General features: G+C 39.2%; 1 protein-coding gene across 12 annotated transcripts in view; it reads right to left on the minus strand.

The window, feature by feature from the left end:
* The window catches only part of Hecw1 (HECT, C2 and WW domain containing E3 ubiquitin protein ligase 1), a 296852-nt gene that overhangs the window by 128490 nt on the left and 152167 nt on the right, over positions 1-16195 (minus strand). For all 12 annotated transcript variants that reach the window (XM_006516816.4, XM_006516813.4, XM_006516815.4 and 9 more), the window contains one exon: positions 2206-2300. In XM_006516816.4, the coding sequence (XP_006516879.1) occupies positions 2206-2300 (95 nt within the window). The remainder of the gene's footprint in view (positions 1-2205; positions 2301-16195) is intronic.

Here is a 16195-nt window from a genome sequence, read left to right on the forward strand (position 1 = left end):
GATTCACGAAAGACCGAAACCTGTAGCACACTGCACAGGCTGCAGACATCTCAACTGGTTGGAGAGTATCCTTTCAAGGTATTTTTTTGCTATTGGTCTTAGACATAACCTTACCAGCCAGCTAGCTTTCAATGTACTACTGTAAGGTACTATAAAAGCTACTAGGGGAGGAAATTAATCATTAATTTTACCCAGCTATGCACCCTGAAAGTTATAACAATGACTGGTCCAGGAAGACATACCCACTTGTTTAATAGTGGCATGACCATTATAGGACAAACCAGCCACTTTCTGATTGCATTTTAGACCCACTCCATAGGACTCAGCCACACATGGCATCATTATCAGGCTAAGAACCTATAGCTGGACAAGTCATAGGTCTTAGGAGAACTCTACTACTATCATTCTCCTAAATGTGCCTAGTATTAAACTGACTTTTTTTTTTTATACCCATAGTCACATCTCTCATTCTCCTTCTGAGAAGATTGTATTAGCAGTAGAAGGTGATTAACACAGTGACTCACAATTGGTTAAGGGGCAGAGAATAAGAGGTCATAGCATTCTCAGACTTAAAAGAGAGCATGCTACCACAGCTCACTATGGAAGGGTCAGATGTCATTGTGGAATTGTGGAAGAGGGGCAAAATGAGTAGGAGCCTGAGGCAGCAGGATGACTATAAAGAAACAATGTTTTCTGGACATGGCAGGGCAACTGCACATGTGAACTCACTGTGGTTGTGATAGAATATTTAAAACCTAAGCAGGCCCAAGTCAGACCAAATCCTAGGATGGCATGAGGAGTTGAGCATGAATTTCATCCTGAGCTGCAGAGCTCTTGGCATTTGTTAGCTACTAGAAGAGCAAGAGTTAGTTTCCTCTAAGAATGTAGTCCCTAGTAAGTGGACCACTCTACAATGCAAAACTACACATCCAAAAATATTTAGTCTGCAAAAAATTGCTCTTAAGCTGGCTGTGTTAGTGCATGTTTTTAATTCCAGCACTCACTCTGTGAGTGATCTATATGGCAGGTTCAAGGACAGCTGGGGATACATAGAGGAACCCTGTCTCAACAAACAAACAAACAAACAAACAAACAAACAAAGCAACCCCAAATACAACAACAAAAGCAACAAAGCATAAATAATCTTAAAAGAATAAATATGATATAAAGTTGTAAAGTTGGGTCAGTGGGAAAGGAGGATGGATATGGGGAAAGTTGCAAAAATTGATAAATATGGTCAAAACAAGTTTTATGAATTTCTGGAAGAAGTAATAAGAAAAATGAGAAGAATACAAAGATAAATACTAGGGGAAAATTAAAGAAAAGAGAATGTCTCCTCTTGTAGTACTGACTAGAACCACATAGTAGAGAACAAAAGGTGTGATTTAAATCCTGGATGTACAGTTGGACTTGATGGCACACTTCTATGATCTCAGCACTTGGGAGACATAGGAAGAATGATCTATGTTAATCCAACTTGAATAGTTGGTTCCAGGACAACCTGGGCTACATGCTGAGACCATGTCTCAAAAGAATATAATCAACAATAACAATGTCAGAACCAAAATATACAAAAATCAAAACAAAGCTGAATCCTGGATCTGTGATTTGCTAGTAATTTGACTTGAGGTACAATGTTTGGGTTCAGTTGTTAGGTAGAGTCTGCATTTACCCAAAGAGTAGAAAGTGAGATTCTATCTTTTCTAGGTCTATCATTTCCTATAACTAAGATGAATCTGAGTTAATACATTCTACTTAATTAGTTTAAATTTAAGTTTAAAAAGAAACTAAAACATCAAAAACATAAATATTCAAAATCACTTATTATAAATGTTTCTTAAAGAAAGCCTGATACAGTGCTACTAAGTATATCCCCATGGAAACATTTTGCTGAGGGAAATCCAGACACTTGGCATGTCTCTAACATTCACGTTGCTTGCACTCTGAAAAGGACAGCTTCTGGTGTCTTTCTTTATCATTAGTCAGAGGTGTGTGTGTGTGTGTGTGTGTGTGTGTGTGTGTGTGTGTGAACTCTTAATTGATCTATCAATGTATCTTCACATAAGTGTAGGCGTGAGAAATTGCAGATGTGTACACGTATATAATTGTGTGAGCACAGACATGAAAAAAAACAGCGATAACTGTTGCTGGACAGGAAGTAACTATGTGAACTGGGTCTGAGCAGGAGGAAGAGCAGAGACTTACAGGGGCTGCTGAGTTCTTGACAGTGACACTGGGGGTTGTAGCTCGCAGGGCCCCACTTACTCCGTGGTAGTATTTGAAGCAGATCTTAGTTTCAGCTGAAAAACAAAAATAAAATGAAGCTGAGTCAGGGCAATCTAGGATGAAACAGCCATAGTTCAAGGGGAACTCTCCAGCAACTGCAGACTGGCACCTCTCAAGAGCCAGCATGTAACACTTAACAATGATGGTTTATGTTGGCCCCCTGGACCAGTCTGTCTTTCAAAACCTATGTCATGAAAAATTGTGTGGGCTTTAGTATTTCTGTGCTCAAGTTAAATAAATCCATTTCTTGGCATCCTATCTATCTCACTGGATGTTATTACTTTTAAATCTGTAGTTCTAAGATTTTAGGTAGTTTTATTTCTTTGTAGTTTCTTATCATATTTTACTGAAATTAATATCGTGATGATTAAAAAAAGACTGAGAGGACAATACATCAAAGGAAAGCAAAATTTTAAATTCCTCTATTTGTCAGTGATAAAATTTTTGTATAGTTATAGACATAGATCTGTATCTATAGATGGTAAACAGAAAAAGATATGTTTTGGGGAAATCCCGCTGGCGGTCTTTGATTTATAGTTTGTGAGACAATGAGCAAGTCATTTAACTTCCTTGTATCCCAGACTCTTCATATGTAAATGGAATTCACAATAACATTACTCTATATGATGTTGGCTAAGCAAACAAAAACAGTTAGAGTTCAATTAAGTGTTCAGGAAATGTCAGTGCTGGTAGTAATATGAGGACCAAATCATCATGTGACCTCTTGCTTTCTGACAGTTAACTCTGCAGTAGAAAAAATTCTTCAAGCCCCCTCTATTATCTAATGGTGGCTAGTGTTTGCAGCTCACTGTTTGATATAATGCCATTTATTCTTAGTTAGAATACTTTGGCAGGTTGTGTCTTTAAATTATTTTATTCATATAGTTTTATAAAATATACTATTATGTTCACATATAAAAATATATACTTATGTTTATAAATATATAACAAATATTATTGATTAATGAATGAGAAAACATAGGTAAATATGACTAATTAAAACAAGCCTACTAATTTTGTTTTAGGAGTCTCCATTTTATAAAGCTGCATGGATTTATGCTTTATAAATATTCTGGTAACATTCGCATTATTTTTTTTAAAGTGAAAAACCTTAGCAAACAACTGTTCAAGTACAAATGTATAATGCAATAAAAATTTCTAGATACATGTATAACACATGCTCTATTTTTCACACTGAATAATAGAATTTCAGGTTTATGTGGGATCATAATGTCTAGTTGGCCAAGCATTTTACAGCTTTCTTTGCAGATAGTATCTATGTTGCTTCCTACGGCCATTTTGATATTTTCCTGGGTTATAATCAAACTTACACCTAACTGACAGAGAAGGATTCCTTGGTGTAGAAGAAATGGTCATTGCCATATTCTCCCATTGTCAGACAACATGAGTGGTTCAAGGATCCTCTCTTCCTGTGGCCAGATCTCTTTCCAAACACCATTTTATACTTCAAGAAACATGCAATGTCAGATTCCCACCACCTCATAGAGCCCCAATCAATGTTGTTAGTTGGATATTACTGAAAAATAAACTTAAAATAGAAATACATTATCATTTCATCTACTTGATTAATAGTGAGATTAAACATTTTCTGGCAAATTTTAATTAGCTCTTCAAGTTTCTAAAAACCCATTAAACTGCCATTGGAAAGACTTCTCATGGCTTGAGTTTCTAAAAACCCATTAAACTGCCATTGATAAGACTTCTCATGGCATGAGAAATATCTGGTTGCTCATGGGCTTTTCCTTCCCGAGTCATGCTTTTCCTGCTGGCATCTAATACTCCCATTAATTGCGTGTTCAAGCTTTCAGTGGACCATCTGATAGCCTAGTTTCATAATATTATCCAATGTATTTGGAAATTGCATCACATTAGGTCTACACAGCCAGGTCCAAGTGGCAGGTTTCTGATAGGCTAGGAATCATAGAGAGTTCTGGGTAAGGCAACAGGTTTGGGCAGCTTGCTATTCACAGTCAGTGCCATTCCACACTGGGTACACTGTCTGTGGATGCCAGGGAAATCAGCATGCTGGGGAAAAACTACGTGATATAGGAGACAGTAGGGAAATGTGTGGCTTTTCATTCAAGGAAGAAAATGATTGCAACGCCTTTGAACAAATGCTTGAGGAAACTACTTACAGGCCTATGTTAAATCGTATAGGCAGAGTAGTGGTTATGTGAACCAAGAACTCATGGAAACCTTCAAAGCATGATATCATGTCTTTGAAAAAATTGACGACAAAGTCTGCATCTTTCCTCCCCTTAAACATGTATTTTATTTAATTTTTAAGCTTTTTTTATTAGATATTTTCTTTATTTACATTTCAAATGCTATCCCAAAAGTTCCCTATACCCTCCCCCTGCCCTGCTCCGCTACCCACCCACTCCCTCTTCTTGGCCCTGGCGTTCCCCTGTACTGGGGCATATAAAGTTTGCAAGACCAAGGGTCCTCTCTTCCCAATGATGCCCAACTAGACCATCCTCTGCTACATGTGCAGCTAGAGACATGAGCTCTGGGGGTACTGGTTAGTTTATATTGTTGTCCCACCAATAGGGTTGCAGACCTCTTCAGCTCCTTGGGTACTTTCTCTAGCTCCTCCATTGGGGGCCCTGTGTTTCATCTTATGACTATGAGCATCCACTTCTGTATTTGCCAGGCACTGGCATAGCCTCACATGAGACAACTATATCAGGGTCCCTTCAACAAAATCTTGCTGGCATATGCAATAGTGTCTTGGTTTGGTGACTGATTATGGGATGAATCCCCGTGTGGGGTAGTCTCTGGATGGTCCATCCTTTTGTCTTAGCTCCAAACTTTGTCTCTGTAACACCTTCCATGGATATTTTGTTCCCTATTTTGAGGAGGAATGAAGTATCCACACGTTGGTCTTCCTTCTTCTTGAGTTTCTTGTGTTTTGCAAATTGTATCTTGGGTATTCTAGGTTTCTGGGCTAATATCCACTGATCAGTGTGTGCATATCTAGTGACTTCTTTTGTTATTGGGTTACCTCATTAAGGATGATATCCTCTAGATACATCATTTGCCCAAGAATTTCATAAATTCATTGTTTTTAATAGTTGAATAGTACTCCACTGTGTAAATGTACCACATTTTTTGTATCCATTCTTCTGTTGAGGGACATCTGGGTTCTTTCCAGCTTCTGGCTATTATAAAGAAGACTGCTGTGAACATAGTGGAGCATGTGTTCTTATTACCAGTTGGAAATTCTTCTGGGTATATTCCCAGGAGAGGTATTGCTGGATCCTCCGGTAGTACTATGTCCAGTTTTCTGAGGAACCGCCAGACTGACTTCTAGAGTGGTTGTACAAGCTTGCAGTCTCACCAGCAATGGAGGAGTGTTCCTCTTTCTCCACATCCTCGCCAGCATCTGCTGTCACCTGAATTTTTTTATTTTAGCTATTCTGACTGGTGTGAGGTGGAATCTCAAGTAAACCTGTATTTTAATAAAATGTTTCAAAATTTAGAAGCTTGATCGTCAATCTATCTTCCTCTTATTTAACCTAAATTTGTATTGTAGTTTAGGTGTAGGATGTAAAGGACAGCTACTAATAATACCTATAACATAACAGTATAATACAGAAATTATTAGTTTTATGGTTTTAAGAATTATTTTATTAAAAATTACATGACACTTGATACTTACTCTGGCTACACTTATTGGTCTGTTTGTTACTCAGCTTTGTTAATTAGGTACTGGTATCATTTCTTTGTATATTTCTAGTGCACTGTAACATTATACTTTTTTAAAGTGGCTAATGAGGTAGAGTTTTGCATGTATAATAATATATAGGCCAATGAGAGACTTGCATATATAATGATGGTTCCAACTGAAACCATCTAATAATGTTGCAGCTATCTTACTTATGTAAGTGTAATCAGCATAGTTCACTTGATAGAGTCTCCCAGAAACAAATTTCTCAGAACATGTCCTGGCCATCATGCAGTATATAACTTCCTGTGACACTACCAACTTATTACCAATTCAGAAGAGGTGCAATATCATGGTAGGTCCTAATTCTTCTTGTAGCTTATTTTTAATATGACTTTTGCAGTTGTCCAAGTGTTAGAAAATGTCTAAAGTTGATAATTATTGCTCTTTCCTAGAAAAATAGGCTCATAAACAAAGAAATATTAAAGAATTGTAAGAACTTTGTCAGAGACCTGCATTACTTCCGACTTTGTCTTTCTAAAAACAATAATAAACAAGTCTAAAATATTTTCTAAATTTAAGAGGTCTTCTAAATACAAAATAGTTGCATCATAATAGTTTAGTTGTTTATTTGTAGTAGAACAATGCATAAAATGTACATGTGAACACATGAATGGCCTTTATGATCAGTAGTGCTGACTTAGACAGCAGTTTCAGCTTATCCTATTTAATGAAAGGTTGTATTCCAGTTCTTCCAGATAAAAAGACTGGCAAAGTAACACTGCACAGATTAATCATAGTGGTCAGACAGACATGTTTACATTATGGTTGTTTTACCTGGTACATTTTCAAATTTAATTAGATATGACCAACTTTTTTATGAATTGGAAATACAACTGGAGGTTCTTCTTTGTAAGTATGGGCACAGGGAAAATTTCCTGAACACCAATGGCTTATGCTCTAAGATCAACAATTGACATATGGGACCTAATAAAATTGCAAGGCTTCTGTAAGGCAAAGGACACTGTCAATAGGACAAGATGGCAACCAACAGATTGGGAAAAAATCTTTACCAACCCTACATCTGATAGAGGGCTAATATCTAATATATACAAAGAACTCAAGAAGTTAGACTCCAGAGAAACAAATAACCCTATTAAAAATGGGGAACAGAATTAAATAAAGAATTCTCAACTGAGGAATATTGAATGTCCAAGAAGCACTTAAAGAAATGTTCAACATACTTAGTCATCAGGGAAATGCAAATCAAAACAACCCTGAGATTACACTTCACAGCAGTCAGGTTGGCTAAGGTCAAAAACTCAGGTGACAGCAGATGCTGTCAAGGATGTGGAGAAAGAGGAACACTCTGCCATATTTGGTGGGATTGCAAGCTGGTACAACAACCCTGGAAATCAGTCTTTCGGTTCCTCAGAAAATTGGACATAGTACTACCTGATGACTCAGCTTTACCATTCCTGGGCATATACCTAACAGGTGTTCCAACATGTAATAAGGACACATGTTCCACTATGTTCATAGCAGCCTTCTTTATAATAGCCAGAAGCTGGAAAGAACCCAGATGTCCTTCAACAGAAGAATAGATAAAGAAAATGTGGTAAATTTACACAATGGAGTACTACTCAGCTATTAAAATCAATGACTTCAAGAAAGTCTTAGGCAAATGGATGGAACTAGATAATATCATCCTGAGTGAGATAATGCAATCACAAAAGAACACACATGATATGCACTCACTGATAAGTGGATATTAGCTCAAAAGCATGGAATATCCAAGATACAATTCACAAACCACATGAAGCTCAAGAAGAAGGAAGACCAAAGTGTGGATGCTTCAGTCCTTAGAATGTGAAACAAAATACTCATGGGAGGAAATACGGAGACAAAGTGAGGAGAAGAGACTGAAGGAAAGACCATCCAGAGACTGCCCCACCTGGGAATCCATCCCATGTACAGTTGCCAAACCCAGACACCAAGAAGTGCTTGCTGACAGGAGCCTGATATAGCTGTTGCCTGAGAGACTCTCCCAGAGCCTGAAAATACAGAGGCAGATGCTCACTGTCAAACATTGGACTGAGCACTGGGTTCCTGATGGAGGAGTTAGAAAAAGGACTGAAGGAGCTGAAGGGGTTTTCCATCCTATAGAAAGAACAAAAATATCAACCAACCAGACTCTCCAGAGCTCCCAGGGACTAAACCAACAACCAAAGAGGACACATGGAGAGACCTATGGCTTTAGCCTCATAGGTAGCAGAGGGTGACCTTGTCAGGCATCGATGGGAGTAGAGGACCTTGGTCCTGTGAAGGCTTGATGCCCCATTATAGGGGAATGATAAGGCAGAGAGGCAGGAAGGGGTGGGGATAGGATAGGGGCTTTCGATAGGGGTGTACTGGCTAGTTTTGTGTCAACTTAACACAGCTGGATTTATCACAGAGAAAGGAGTTTCAGTTGAGGAAATGCCTTCATGAGATCCAACTGTAAGGCATTTTCTCAATTAGTGATCAAGGGGGAAAGGCCCCTTGTGGGTGGGACCATCTCTGGGCTGGTAATCTTGTTTCAATAAGAGAGCAGGCTGAGCAAGCCAGGGGAAGCAAGACAGTAAAGAACATCCCTCCATGGCCTCTGCATCAGCTCCTGCTTTCTGACCTGCTTGAGTTCCAGTCCTTACTTCCTTGGTGATGAACAGCAGTATGGAAGTGTAAGCTGAATAAACCCTTTCCTCCCCAACTTGCTTCTTGGTTATGATGTTTGTGCAGGAATAGAAACCCTGACTAAGACAAGGGGAAAACAGGAAAGGGTATAACATTTGAAATGTAAATGAAGAAAATATCCAGTAAAAGATAAAAAAAAAGTAAAGTAACCAATATTTTGTTCAGAAAACAGATGTGAGGTAGTTTATATTCATTCTCCAGTAGATGGAAAGTCATCTGGTGAAGACATTTCCAAGCGTGCCTTTGAGAGTATTTCCAGAGAGGTTTAGCTGTGGCTGGCAGTGGGGAGGGAAGAGTGACCATGGCAGCACTTTCCTATGAGCTGGAGTTTTGGACCAAATAAAAAGGAGAAAAATCTGAAAACAAGAGCATCAGCGTTCACTCATTTTTTTTCTGTTTTCTGACCACTGTGAGCAGCTCCCTCACAGTCTTACAACCATAATTACCTCAAGATCCCACTGCCACACCTTCCTGTACATAACAGTCTTTAGCCCTTTAAATTTTCAGCCAGAAATATTCTTACTGCTTTTGCCAGGTATTTTCTCACAACAACAAGAAAAGTAACTAATATGCCTTAAACTGCATCAAAGGAAAACTAAATAACAATAAGGCAGACTCTTCAAATTTACCCGATAAAGTTGCACTGTGACCATGGATAGAGTATAAATCCATGACTCTTCAGAAGGATGAGAGAGTTGCAGTGATGCCTTTAGCTCTTTGGTTAGATAATAACCGCAGAGGCTTCCAGCTGGTCATACAAATCAGGATGCCATTTGAAATTGTTATAATCACCACCCGTGGCATTATTTGTACAAAGGGCTTATGTGTTCTCAGTTCTAAGACATGGTCCCCACACATAGAGGAACCTATGATGATGGTTGCCCACCAGGTGCACATCATAGAGATCCATGTTTTAATCATGTAAATGCACTGCTTGTACGTGCCTTATAGAATAATGGACAGGTGTAGGACAAGGATTGGATTCTTTGGCAGGGAGCTAAAGGGACATAGTACTCCACTGGACAATGTTTGTGCATCCCCCAATTTCTCTTTCACGTCAGGGTCCCTCTTCTTTGGCCCCAAGCAAATCTCTTTTCTAGTCTGTTAGACAGAGTTAAAATATATTATCCATTTCTTGTTAAGTTAGAACAAAAAGAATAGATTTCTTGTAAAATAATTCTTCAGGGGAAAAAAAACCATTTAGGCCTGCTGTTTCTGCACTCAGGAAAGTCCACTCACTAGTCATGGCATCTCAGAACTTTGGGCATAGAAATCAACGCACATGTGAGGAGCTCAGGTTAACTGACCTGCTGCATAGGCAGCAACTTTCAATTGTCATAGTTGATTCAGAGCTAGAATACAGTAATAGTGTATCAAATAGTGTACCAAATAGTGACTCCTTTTATATTTCTTACACCAAAGGGGGGACAAAAACACAAGATTTTGCAGACAGGGACTTCCCTTTAAAAGAAATAGTGTGCTTCACTAATGGATATTTTATTAAAATAAATAGTATTTGTAACTTTGAATTTGCTGAAATCGTTATCCTTTGGAAAAAGCATTCTGACTTGGAGGTGTGCGTCTTGACTAGTCTCCTCTCAGCAATATCAAGTCATTTCTACATTCCTGAGTCTCTTTTCTCACCCTTGGTTGGTGAGAGTATAGGATTGTGTTTTTTATTTAGTGCTTTATTGATTCTTTGTGAATTTCACATCATGAACCCCACTCCCACTCATCTCCCCATTGCTTCATATCGTTTCTCCATCCTTGAAACCTCTTCCCTCAATCGAAAAAAAAAATCTCGTTGTGGAAGTTGTAGTGTGTCTCAGTGTGTCTCCACAGTACACCCTTCTGCTTACACATCTTTATTGGCAAATATTGGTTGCAATGAATCCTTGATCTGATTTGAGGCCTCTGGTTCTGCTACGCTGTCAATACTGGATCCTCTCCAGGACTCCTCTTGATATGTCCCTGTGTCATGGAGATCCTGCAGCTCTGGATCTGTAGGACCCACTCTTTCCCTTGTTCCAGCAGTTCACAGAGGCACAGATGGGGTAGATGCTGGATAAACCAACTCAAAGCCCTGGATCCAGGCCTGGGTGGTAGCTGAGCTAGCTGTCAGCCTGCCAACTCGCTTGCACTCACACCATCAGGGAGAGCTCTCCAGCAGTGCCAGGGTTAGTTCACCCAGTGCTATGGTTGGCAAGGAACAGAGCCAGCTCACCTGCTCTCATGCACTTGGGACCCACTCACCTGGGCTCATACCAGTTGGGCCGGCTCTGTTGTGTTGCCTGGGTGAGGTGCAGGGCTGGGAGAGCCGTGGGGTTATTATTTACTGTGAAAGGCAGCATAGTTCTTGGTCCAGCACAGGCTGGAAACCCTGGTGATCTTGAGGGATGGCAGGCATTTTGCCATGCTCCTGGACACTAGGTTCCTGACATGAGGCCTCAGCACTTCATAGATATGTCCTTCCATCAATGAAAGGCCCTTCCACAAGCCCCCTCCACAGGTAGAGGACGTGGTCACATAGCCTCAAGACAGATCTCCATTTTAATGAGGTACCTAAAGGCCTGGAGACTTAGCCAACAAATTTCCTTTCCCAGACACTCCTCCCTGCAAAGGGTATTTAACCCCAGGCTCGCCCCTGAGAACTGGGCTATAGTTTTATTCATCTACTTTCTGCCATGACCATAAATGTCTTTAAACCATGGACTGCCTCTTTTCATTGAGATTCACTGTGGGGAGCAATGGAACAGGCCTTCACCTAAAAAGCCGACCACCTAATCTCCTGCAGAAGGTCTCTCAGTGCTCCCAGCCACGGCTTCCACCAAGTCAAGCCAAGGGCCCAGATGGAGCTTTCCCCTCTCTTCCCCCTCAGCCCTGGGCTAGATTCAGCCTATGGGGCCCCCACTCCATTCTCAGCTCTTCTGCAGTATTCAGCAGTGCCAGGGTGCCCAAGAGCCTGAGAACCAGATGGCTCTGGCTTCCATGCAGGCCTGGGGACTATTGCTCTATATGGTTTATAGTATAGCTTGGGGTACTACATCAGGAATGGTGATTCCTCTAGAGGTTCTTTCATTGTTTAGGATTGTTTTTGGCTATCCTGGGCTTTTTGTTTTTCCATATGAGTTTGAAAAATTGCTCTTTCAAGGCTTGTAAAAAATTGTGTAAGAATTTTGATGGGAATTGCACTGAATCTGTAGAATGCTTTTGGTAAGATGGTCATTTTCACTCTTTTAATCCTACCTATCCGTGAGCATGGGAGATCGTTCCATCTTCCTGTATTTTCTTCGGTTTCTTTCTTCAGGGATTTGAGGTTCTTGTGCACAGATCTTTTACTGGTTTGGTTAGAGTTACATCAAGATATTTTATATTATTTGTGGCTATCGTGGACGATGATGTTTCCCTTCTCTGCCAGTTTATTACTAAAGGAGGGCTACTGATTCATTTGAGTTAATTTTATGTCTTGCCACTTTACTGAAGTTATTTATCAGCTGTAGGAGTTCTTTGGTAGAATTTTGAAGGTTGCTTATGTATATACTATCCTATCATCTGAGAATAGTGATGCCTCCGCTTCTTCCTTTCCAATTTGCATTCCATCATTCTACTTTTGGTGTCTTATTGCTTTAGCTAGAAGTTCAAGAACTATATTGAATTTATAGGGAGAGAGTGGACATTCTTTTCTTGTCCCTTCTTTTATTGTAATTGCTTTATGTATCTCTCCATTTAATTTGATGTTGGCTATTGGCTTGTGGCATATTGCTTTTATTATGTTTAGCTATGTGCCTTGAATCCCTGATCTCTCCAAGACTTTTAACATGAAGGGGTGTTAGATTTTGTCACTATATATATACATATATATTATTGGTTATTTTATTTATTTACATTTCAAATGTTATCCCCCTTCCTGGGTTACCCTCCGTGAATCCCCTATCCAATATCCCCTCCCCTCTGCTTCTATGAAGGAGCGCCTTCACCCACCTACTCCCATCAATCCTCTGCAGGACCAAGGCTCTCCCCTCCCCTTAATACCAGATAAGGCCATCCTCTGCTACATATGCAGCTGGAGCCATGGGTCCATCCATGTGTACTCTTTGGTTCATAGTTTAGTCCCTGGGAGCTCTAGGGGAGTCTGCTTGGTTGACTTTGTTCTTCCTATGGGGATTTGAACCCTTTCAGCATCATCTAATGAGATGATGTGATTTTTCTCTTTCAGTTTGTTTACATTGTGGATTATGTTGATGGAATTTTGTATATTGAGCCATCCTTGCATCCCTGGGGTGAAGCCTGCTTGATCACAGTTTTTGATGTGTTCTTGGATTCAATTTGCAAGAATTTTATTGAGTATTTTTGCATCAACATTCATAAGTGAAATTGGTCTGAAGTTCTTTTTCTTTTTTGAGCCTATTGTAGTTTAGGTATCAAGGTAACTGTGACCTCATAGAATGAATTAGGTAGTGTTCTTTCTGTTTCTATTTTGTGGAATAGTTTGAGGAGTATTGGTATTAGCTCTTCTTTGAATGTCTGATAAACTTCTGCAATGAAACCTCTGGCCCTGAACAGTTTTTGGTTAGGAGACTTTTAATTACTGGGCCTATTTTCTTATGGGTTATGGGTCTGGTTAGATAGTTTATGTAACCTTGAGTTAACTTTGGTATGTGGTAACTGTCTGGAAATTAACCCATTTCATTTATATTTTCCTGAGTACAGGCATTTGAAATAAGACCTAATGATTTTTTTTTCATTTCCTGAGTTTCTGTTGTTATTTCTCTCTCCCTCTCTCTCTTTTTTATTTCTGATCTTATTAATTTGGATATTATCTCTGTGCCTTTTCCTTAGCTAAGGGTTTGTCTATGTTGTTGATTTTCTCACAAAACAGCTCTTGGTTTTGTTGATTCTTTATATTGTTCTCTATGTTTCTAATTGATTGATTTCTACTGGGTTTTGCTGGATAGAGTAATCTGCGCTGACATCTGTGGTCTCTCAAGCTATTCCTTAGACTATTATAAACCCAACCATGTGGATTTTATGCCTTTGGACTATGTGGAATAATTTGAATCTTTGAGCTAGAAAAGTCATTGAGTGCTGTGTGCAGAGAGAATAATGGGCCATTCCTATGCACACTTATAAGTCATTAATGCTGAGATAAATACTGACAGTGGAATTTCAGCTTGTCAAACTTTGGATGGAAGCAAGCTACCTACTAGGATCTGGGATAGAAGTTATTTATAATAAGTGTTGGCTAAAAAGGTCTAGTAGTATTATGTCCATTTCCTGAGGACAAAAGTTGGGTTGGTAGGGAATACATGGTAGATTTGATATTTATTGGGGGAGGGTTGATTATAATAAAAAAGAATTTATATGTGAATAGTTAGATATATGTTATATATTATATATTATATTAATTATATATTACATATTATACATTATATACTACACATTACATTCTATATATTTTATACTATAACTATATGTCATATATTATACGTATATGGTTACACTAAGCAAATTTAAAGAAAAATGCTTTGTAAACTTAATAGCTGTATCTTTGCATCTATCATTAAGAACTGGCACTATACTTAGACATTAGTTGTTTTTTAAAATGTCTATTTCTCAGTTATTTACCATTTGGAAGAAAGAAATAGGTCTACAGTAGGAAATGGAAAACGGGCATGTTCTGACTCCCTATTTAAATTTGTGGGCGTTTTCTGACTATCAGGGGCGTGTTCTGACTCTCAATTTAAATTTGTGGGTATGTTCTGACTCTCAGGGACATGTACTGACTCTCAATTTAAATTTATGGGTGTGTTCTGACTCCCTATTTAAATTTGTGGGTGTATCCTGACTCTCAGGGGCATGTTCTGACTCCCTATGTAAATTTGTGGGCGTTTTCTGACTATCAGGGGCATATTCTGATTCCCTATTTAAATTTGTGGGCGGGTTCTGACTCTCAATTTAAATTTACTTCATTTACATTTCCAATGCTATCCCAAAAGTCCCCCATACCCTCCCCTCCCGACTCCCCTCCCCACCCACTTCCACTTGTTGGCCCTGGCATTCCCCTGTATTGAGGCATATAAAGTTTGCAAGATCAAGGGGCCTCTCTTTCCAATGATGGCCAACTAGGCCATCTTCTGATACATATGCAGCTAGAGACACGAGCTCTGGGTGGGGGTGGGGGGGTACTGGGTAGTTCATATTGTTGTTCCACCTATAGGGTTACAGATCCCTTTAGCTCCTTGGGTACTTTCTCTAGCTCCTCCATTGGGGGCCCTGTGATCCATTCAATAGCTGACTGTGAGCATCCACTTCTATGTTTGCTAGGCCCCAGCATAGTCTTACAAGAGACAGCTATATCAGGGCCCTTTCAGCAAAATCTTGCTAGTGTATGCTGATTATGGGATGGATCCCTGGGTATGGCAGTCTCTAGATGGTCCATTCTTTCGTCTTAGCTCCAAACTTTGTCTTTGTAATTCCTTCCATGGGTGTTTTGTTCCCAATTCTAAGAAGGGGCAAAGTGTCCACACTTTGGTCTTCATTCTTGTTGAGTTTCATGTGTTTTGCAAATTGTATCTTGTATCTTGGGTATTCTAAGTTTCTGGGCTAATATCCACTTATCAGTGAGTACATATCATGTGAGTTCTTTTGTGATTGGGTTACCTCACTCAGGATGATGCCCTCTAGGTCCATCCATTTGCCTAGGAATTTCATAAATTCATTATTTTTAATAGCTGAGTAGTACTCCATTGTGCAAATACCACATTTTTTGTGTCCATTCCTCTGTTGAGGGGCATCTGGGTTCTTTCCAGCTTCTGGCTATTATAAATAAGGCTGCTATGAACATAGTGGAGCATGTGTCCTTCTTACCAGTTGGAACATCTTCTGGATATATATGCCCAGGAGAGGTATTGCTGGATCCTCCGGTAGTACTATGTCCAATTTTCTGAGGACTCTGACTCTCAATTTAAATTTGGGGGCATGTTCTGTGCAGGTTGGCTTGAAATCATTGATGATGTTGGACAATTGCTATTAATACAAATGCTTTTTCTTTTGTTTCTTATTGAAAATGTGGAGGCTTCTGCTAACTGTCACTTGTTGAATTATCTTTACACATTAATCAACACCATGTTCTTTTTTGATAAGTGATACTATTTATGAGAGCATGAATTAGCATGACTAAGGCAAGGCTGCTGGAGAAGGTAAAAAAGTGGCTGAGGACTAAGTTGCTAGGATTATAGTCTATTCCATGTTTGTCGTATTTGTTTAAATGAATGAAACAATACTTTCTAAGTGGCAGAAAATACGAAAAAATTGTACTTTCATGTTCTTCTTGCCTTTAACTTGATGATGGATTAAAATCATGGTATGACACTGGGTGGTATGGTTGGGTGGGCTAGGAAGCAGTTCTCATTAGGCATGAGATTTGGAAGTTGCTATTCTTAGCAAGACTATCAGATAACCACCTGTGCCTTTGATACTGCCTAGATA

The sequence above is a fragment of the Mus musculus genome, chromosome 13 (genome assembly GCF_000001635.26).
Source record: "Mus musculus strain C57BL/6J chromosome 13, GRCm38.p6 C57BL/6J".
Classification (NCBI taxonomy): domain Eukaryota; kingdom Metazoa; phylum Chordata; class Mammalia; order Rodentia; family Muridae; genus Mus; species Mus musculus.